This window comes from Pinus tabuliformis, chromosome 1_1 (genome assembly GCF_031772625.1).
Source record: "Pinus tabuliformis cultivar Carrire ecotype Pingquan chromosome 1_1, CPIR1, whole genome shotgun sequence".
Classification (NCBI taxonomy): Eukaryota; Viridiplantae; Streptophyta; class Pinopsida; order Pinales; family Pinaceae; genus Pinus; species Pinus tabuliformis.
In genome coordinates, this window is record NC_142297.1 from 241,413,306 (window position 1) to 241,421,667 (window position 8,362).

Sequence of the window (8,362 nt, forward strand, 5' to 3'; positions counted from 1 at the left end):
CACAATTACCTTAAATGACATGAAAAAGGATTATCAAATGTTCATTACAGGGCTTGCAGCAAGGGAGAAAGCTCCCACCTTTGAAGAGTTGACAGGGATTTTGATGCAAGAAGAAGAGAGACGTAAGAATCTAAAGCCTTAGAATGCAGAAATGGCATTAGTGGCAAAGAAAAAGTTATTAAAAGGGTGACCAGGAGGAGGACATAAAAGTGGTGGTCCATCTTAGAAAAAACCATTTCAAGGTATGTCATCTACTAAAAAAGATTCAGGAATTAAGTGTTTTTACTATGGCAGAACTGGTCATATTGCTAGAGACTATTATAAAAAGAAGAACAACGAAAACAAACATAGACACAAGAGTCATACAGGGCATTTTGCTGGCGAAGATCTGAATCATGTTCCTAAATTATTTGTGTTTGATGCTTCTCTTTCTACTGAGACTGATGAGGCTAGAACTTGGCTTGTGGATTATGGAGCATCCGCTCATATGACATGTAATAAACACTTGAATGAAAATTTTAACGAGATCAACAATGGTGCTAACATCTACTTGGGAGATGGTAGAGCATATCAGATTAAAGGGTATGTAGATATTCCTATGATATTGCCTAGTGGTAATATCAAGCACACCCAGAATGTCATGTATGTGCCTAGTATTAAAAAGAATTTGATCTCATCTCCATGATTACATATCATAATTTAAAGGTATAATATTTCAAAACTTACTATGTTGTAAAGGATTTGTTGGACCATTAGAATTTGGTTGCATTAGGAGTAAGAGTTGGAGGCCTATATAGGTTGAATGTTACAAGCATGTCACATCAAGCTTTAACTTCAACTACTATGGCAATATAGAATATTTGGCATCAAAGGTTTAGTTACTTAAACCTTCATGATTTGTTGTTGTTATAAAAACAACGTATGGTTGATGCACTTCCTATTTTAAGAAATGAACATATTGATTGTGAAGGTCGTGCACTTGGAAAAATGGACAGGGATGGATTTCCCTCTAGCTTAAGTAGGAGAAGGAAAGATATGCTTGAACTTGTGCATACTAATATTTGTGGACCTATGCTGACAAGGTGCTTAGGTGGAGCTTACTATTTCTTGTTATTTATTGATTACTACACAAGATATACCTGGGTATACTTTCTTAAAAGGAAAGGTGATGCTTTCAAGTACTTTAAAGAATTCAGAAATATGGTTGAAAAGAAGATAGGGAAAGTCATTAAAATTCTCTTCTTTGACCAAGGAGGAGAATACAAACATGGAAACTTCATAAAAAATTGTAGAGATCATGTGATACTACAATAATTTACAGTACCCCATAGTCCACAACATAATGAGGTTGTAGAAAGAAAGAACATAACTTTGGTAGTGTGCACGTAGCACGATTGAAGGTAAGAACCTATCCAATGATTTTTTTGCATACACAATTCGTATTGTAGTTTACTTAAAGAACAAAAGTACAACTAGGTTTCCTGATCTCAAGACTCCATTTGAGGCTTTGTATGGTTTTAAACCTACTTCCCATCACTTGAGAGTATTTGGTTCTAGAGATTTTGCACACATTCCTAAGGAAGATAGGAAGAAATTGGATGCTAAAGCTATAAAATGCATATTTGTAGGGTATTATTATGATTTCAAAGCATAGAATATGTTTAATCCATCTACTCACAAGGTATTTGCGAGTAGAGATGTTATATTCCATGAACAGGTTGATGAATGGAATAAGGAAAGAAGTTATGAGCAGTGGAAGATTCCTTTAGTGATTGATGAAAACAATGATGAAGCCAAAGATAGTTACTTACAGCGACAGAAAGAGGAATCTAGTGATGTGGATACTTTTAGCAGTCGAAGTCCTTTCATAGGTGAGCAAGAAATCACACAGGGCATAATTAAGGCAAGTCTGCTACCAAGGAGATCGGGATGAAAAACTCACTTACCTGTGAGGTACAAAGATTTATGAATAATATTTTAAATGTTGTTGAGCCCATGAATTAAAATTAAGAAAATCAGTATGATGAATGGTGGTCATCTATGAAAGAATATGAGTCCATAATTAAACAAAAAACATGGGAATTAGTTGAAATGTCAAAAGGAAAAGAGCCCATAGGTTGTAAATGGCTATACAAACCTAAGTTCAAAGAAAATGGTATTGCGCATAAGTATAAAGCTAGGTTGGTGGCCAAAGGGTACTCGGAGAAAGAAGGGATTGATTATGAGGAGACTTTTTCTCCTGTAGTTAAGATAAACACTATTAGGACATTAATAGCTCTAGCTACAAAGTACCATTGGAGATTACACCAGCTAGATATAAAATCTTCTTTTCTAAATGGGGTGTTGAAGGAAGAAGTATATTTAACACAACTAGAAGGGTTCACTAAAAAGGGGCAGGAACACTTGGTTTGTAAATTAAAAAGGGCATTGTATGCACTGAAACAGGGTCCTAGATCTTGGTATGAGAAAATAGACTCTTTCTTATTACAACATGGTTATAAGAGAAATAAAAATGATCCAAATCAGTATACCATGTTTGATTCAAAGGGGTATATTGTGTTGATTTCCTTACATATTTATGATTTAATCGTTACTGATAATTATGATGAATTGGTTGAAGAAATTAAAGTGCTGATGACACAGGCATTTGAAATGAAGGACCTTGGAGGACTGCATTATTGTTTGGGTCTTGAAATCTGGAGGGATACTGGCCAAAGTTTTGTTACTCAAGGAAATTATGTTAGGGAATTATTGAAGAAATTTAGAATGGATCAGTGTAAAGTTGCTTCATTACCTATACAACAGAATGTTAAATTTCAAAGTGATGATGGTTCTAAAGAGGTGGATGCTACATTGTACATACAACTGGTTGGAAGTTTGAGTTATTTGACTGCAACCAGACCTGACATAGAATATTCAGTTAGTGTGTTCAGTTATTTTATGACAAAACCTCTTGAAAATCATTTGGTGGCAGTAAAAGGTGTCCTAAGGTATCTTCAGGGAACCATACATTTTGGCATTAAATATATAGATTCTTTTGATGTTAAACTGGCAAGTTATTCAAATTCAGATTGGCTGGAAATCTGGATGATAGAAGATCTAGAACTAGGTATTTTTTTAATATTGGATCCAAGTTCATTTCTTGGAGCAATAAATAACAGAGTACTGTATACTTATCATCAGTAGAAGCAGAGTATCAAGTTGTATGTGCAACCACTTGTGAAATAATTTGGTTGAGAAGAGTTCTTGATGATGCAGGAGAAGAACAAAAAGATTCTATGGTGATTAAATGCGACAGCCAAAGTTCAATCAAGTTGGAAAATAATCATGTTTTTAATAAAAACAAAAAACATATAGATACTCAATTTCATTTTGTTAAAGAAAAGGTTCAATCCAAAGAGATTTTACTCGAATATTGTAACACCTATGAAAATCCAGTTGATATCTTCACCAAGCCTCTTGGGAAGATCAAATTTGAATTATTTAGGGACATGTTAGGTGTGGAAGTGAATCCTTTCTCCATTAAGGGGGAGAGTTGAAATTAGTGGAGAAAGTTTGTTTCACAGTTGTGTGTGTGTCTTAGTTTAGACTTGATTCCTATTTTCTAGGAGATAGTTTTGGACTCCCTAAATTAAATGTAGATTTATTTATTTCTTATTTCATGATCAATGGAATAGAGCGGTACTACTTGGGGAGTCTCCAGGTGTAGCTTGGCTCACCTGTGAGCTGCTAGTTTCAGTTTGTAAGTTTCTTTCTAATTTGACTTTCCATTTTTTATCAACACGCATAGTTGAAATGATCATGGAACAATTTCATGGGTGAAATTAAAGGCCAGCTCGTAAGGCATTAGCGATTAGTGTTTTCAGCCTAATCACTTCTAGTACCTATGGAATAGTGTTTTAAAGTTAATCACTTGCACTAGTTACTTTACTGTCACATTAAGAAATACGGGTGAAGAACCATTTAAATCTTATCAACTTGTCTTAGAGAAACAAAGATCCCTTGCCGACTTATTATTGATCATTCCAAATGTTCATTAGATGGCCCACTACTCGAATAGGCATCATTGTGGTTTTATGTTAACATGGTGTGTGTATATATATATATATATATATATATATATATAGATATATAAAATAAATGTTTATTTGTTCCTAATAAATATCAAAATACTTAGTTTATTATACATTTCGCATTGTTAAAATTAAAAAATAACAAAACTATAATATCATTCAATTATTATTTTTTTTTTTTTCTTGTTAAGACTAACCTACGCACCCACGGGGATTTGAACCGGTGACCTATCGCAAGGAGTGCCTTAACAGCGCACCCATTCACCGTCAATCCAAAGCCCCGTGGGCTTCAATTATTATTATTACTTACACAAAAAATTAATATACCTATTTTTAAAAAATATTAGAATAAATTATTAACCATGAAGATTTACACTTATTTTATATTGGATAAATCAATTTATTCTTATTTTACTATAAATATTGTTAATGTGTAAAATGATTTTTTTTACAATATCACGGCTTATCAATAACAAATGCCTAAAAATACCATCTCACTTGGAATGACATTTGCTCATATAACTTTCTTTTAATTAATCAATTTAATTATAACTTAAAATAGGCATAAGTACTTTCGAAAGAAGTCTCAACCTTTGATTTTTGTACATTACTAAGAATATTTTAGAATATTGAATGGAAATTAAAATATAATCTCCACTTAATAATTAAAGTAAAATTATAAAAAATCTATGTTATTAAAATTATAAAAGTTCTATTCCAAAATAGACCTAATAATCAGAATAATTATAATTTAGTTAATATTTTAAGTTTTTTTGGTAATGTAAAATGTATCGTAATAATTTTAATTTCTATTATAGATTTATACTTTCCACATTTACCAAATGGGCGGTTGTACTGTGGGTTGATGTCTGATTTTTGTTCCAGCAGTGTGCTGGTGATAATGAGGCCCTTGGGGTTTGTGTTTTGTGGATGAACAAGATGCAACGAAGGTGGAGGCGTTTGAATGTATAATAGTTCTTCTGTTCGAATGTTCTTAGGAGTGTTGAAGGCCAAGGGCATTTTTTTAAATATGTATGCAATTAGTTTCAATGACTATGACTATAAGCAGGGTCAACATCTATAGTCTAGAATTCCCCATGTTTATCTCTGGATATATATTTTTCATTATTACAAAGTTTTAAATTTACTAAATAGAAATTAATAAAAAAAATTAAACAACTCAAATTTTATAAAATAAAATAATAATAATAATAAATTTAAAATAAAATAATTTATAGATATATATAAATTCTATATAAATAATATTATAAAAATAAAATCATATTAATAATTTAATAAAATCTATGATTACATATATAAAAATTTTATTATAAAATCGGAATCATATTAATTATTAAAGAAACCTCAATCGTTACAATATGGTATCATCGTTGGTTTTAGATCCCCATTACAATTAAGAACTTAATGATATCAAGGTTTTATACCTATACATTTATGGTAAATTAATAATAATATAAGAGGTTCAAGTATATAGTTTTTTTATTATTAAAATTATATACTAATGGTATATATTTATATTATTTATTTTAATTTATGATGTATTTCAAGTTTATAAGGATTTGTTAAAATGTTAGAGGAATGAAATTTATTTACTTTAAAATAATTTTGTATTTTTAGAGATTTGATCTATTTGACACTTAGTAACTCCAAAATAAAGATGGATCTATGATGATTTAATTTTTATTTGTAATTAATTATAATTATAATTATAGTTTATTTTGTTTTATTTTTATTTTTATTTTTATGTAATTTGATTGATTCAAAATGTTTTATTGATAATTTTAGGTATTAGTTATTTTATTTTATTTTTTTCTTAATTTTATTTTATTTTTATTTTTATTTAAGTTGATCAATTAGAAATGTTTAACAAGACAAGGCATGACATTACAAGATATTTTTAATAGGATAGGACAAGACAGGGCACTACAACATCTTTTCCATATTGGGATGGAGAGTGCCTCTCGACACAATGAATGATGTATTGTGTTCTTATTTAGTTCATTTGTAATTATGTATTTCACTGACATATTGGTTTATTGCACTACTTGGGAGGATCACAACTCATGTTTGTCACTGGTGTTAGAAAATATTAAAAAATATTAGTTGCAAGAAAAAATTATGAAATATGAGTATGCTCACTTGTGATTAGTGTATTTGAGGCATATGATCAATGGTGGGGAGCTTAAAATAAATCTTGTAAAGATAGAGGCCATCAAAAAATGTTTATTTCCATTATTTTTGTAAGCATATTTCCATGTTTGATATTAATTAAATGAAGTGTTATTTCTATTGCATCTCTACATTTATGGTTATATCTATTATTTGTTGCATTCTTGTTTAAGTTCATATCAATGGTATTTGAGTGTTCTACTCTTTCTATATATTTCTTTACATGTTCGCAACGAGGTCGGGATATAAGGAGTTAGGGTTCAAACAAGTCGAACCTTTGTAAGACCAGTGTCCTAAACCCTAATGGAGTCCCATGGCAGAAGAGAAGAAAGATGAGGGTGTAGGAGATCCTTTCAAAATATTGCTCGAAGAATCTCTCGAGCGACAGAGGAACGTGATGATGGACAACTTTGACCAAATCCTTCAGCAGCTACCCAAAGGTGACACATCTTCTTCCAGTAGCCACTCTGGAAGTGGCACACCTTTTAAGGTACAAGTTAACTTTGACATCACCATATTTGAAGGTTAGATAGACGCGGGCACCGTAGATAAATGGCTAAATCTTCTAGAAGGATATTTTTGTACTCATGATTTTTCCAACTGGGAAAAGATAACTTTTACACTTCTTAAAGCTGCCCCCACGTCAAGGACTGGTGGGAAACCCATTGTGAGAAGAAGGATGAAAGCACAACCTCACTATTTTCAACCACACCCACTTGGAATTCGTTCTGGGACACCACTAAGGAGAAGTACTACCCTATCAAGATCTATGAGGATAAATACACAAAGTGGACCATGATGTGGTAGGGAAGGGACCAATGCATGCCATGGTTTACCAATGTTTTTCATACCCTCCGCACGAAGTTGGGTATCAGGGATTCTGAGTGGCATTTGGTACTGATCTAAAATGGATTTAGTTTTTCCTCAAGATCAAAAGTCTTTAAATGCAGGTGAAAGTAGGTTCAATTCAAAGTGCTCATTAATACGAATCCAACGATGCAAACAACGTGTAAATCTAAGTCCGGATGAAGAAATTAGAGCCAATTAAAGATTTAGGTCAAAAGTTAGCAGGACACATGGAAACCCAGGAGTGAGTCACATGTTATGGATGATGTCAGCGTAGAAGGTGACGTGGAAATTTGTGATTGGTTCATACCATAGGCGATTGGATCAGCAAATGAGAGCGAAGATTGTCTGATCAAAGGAGATTGATGCATATCGCATCAAGACATGCAAGCAGGTTATCCTTGAAAACCAATGCGATGAGGCTATTAAAAAGAAGTTAAACTTCTTTGAGTTTTGGCAGGGAAGTGGTAAAAAGTTTCTCATGCGCCTCAAAGGCCGGAAATGGCTTTTTAGAAATCTACGCAATTCCACTCAGCGGTCGACACGTAGCATCCTGAAATAGCTTTTCTCATGTGCTTTTGGAGAATTAACCGATGTGCTAGTTGGAGCATGAGATTGTGTGACAGCCATTGGATTGAGCAGGAGAGATCAACGATGGAGATCATTCAAGTGCAGATGATGCAATAGCCATCGGATCATATGGTATCAGGATCTACGCTGGGAAAAGGCTGAACGGTTGGGGTCAGCTCCACACCTGCCAGTCCTTTGGTTTATCCACTATTTTTAATGTAATTTTATTATTCCGCTTTTATTGCAGTTTGTAACTAAAAATGGTATATTAATACCATATCACCAAAAAAGTGGGTAGAGGATGGCTTTGAACCATTCCAGGGGGTCTGGAGGTCATAGTGGCCGAGTACGGTCGAATGTATACTCATTTTGACTCAAAAGCTCGAGATGAACAAAATAGTGAGATCCATTTTTGTGTTTGAGACTTTGTTTCTAAGCTCACACATGTAACAACAAATTGAAGACATAATAGAGAGGTTAGGACTGGAATCAAAAGGACCAGGAGACGTAGCCAGGAATTCTGGTGAACTCTTTTATTAAACTTGGTTGTGTTGATGTGTTTGAATGTTTTTTCTACTTGTTTAAGTGTTTATGTTATTCTCAATCTTTTCGATCCATTGCACTAAGTAACATAGGAAACTTCACACATAGTCTATAATACCTTTTTCATTAATAGATCAGGT

At 32.7% G+C, this 8,362-nt stretch overlaps 1 protein-coding gene across 1 annotated transcript; it reads left to right on the plus strand.

Annotated features, from left to right (window-relative positions):
* The first annotated feature begins 244 nt into the window (after positions 1–244).
* LOC149212418 (uncharacterized) lies at positions 245–685 on the plus strand. The gene has a single exon (XM_089388682.1). The coding sequence runs from the start codon at positions 245–247 to the stop codon at positions 683–685; it is 441 nt and encodes a 146-aa protein (XP_089244808.1).
* Positions 686–8,362: the final 7,677 nt, after the last annotated feature.

Bases quoted from the DNA above. Each gene is read 5' to 3' on its own strand.
- LOC149212418 (XM_089388682.1), top strand. From the start codon at position 245: ATGTCATCTACTAAAAAAGATTCAGGAATTAAGTGTTTTTACTATGGC.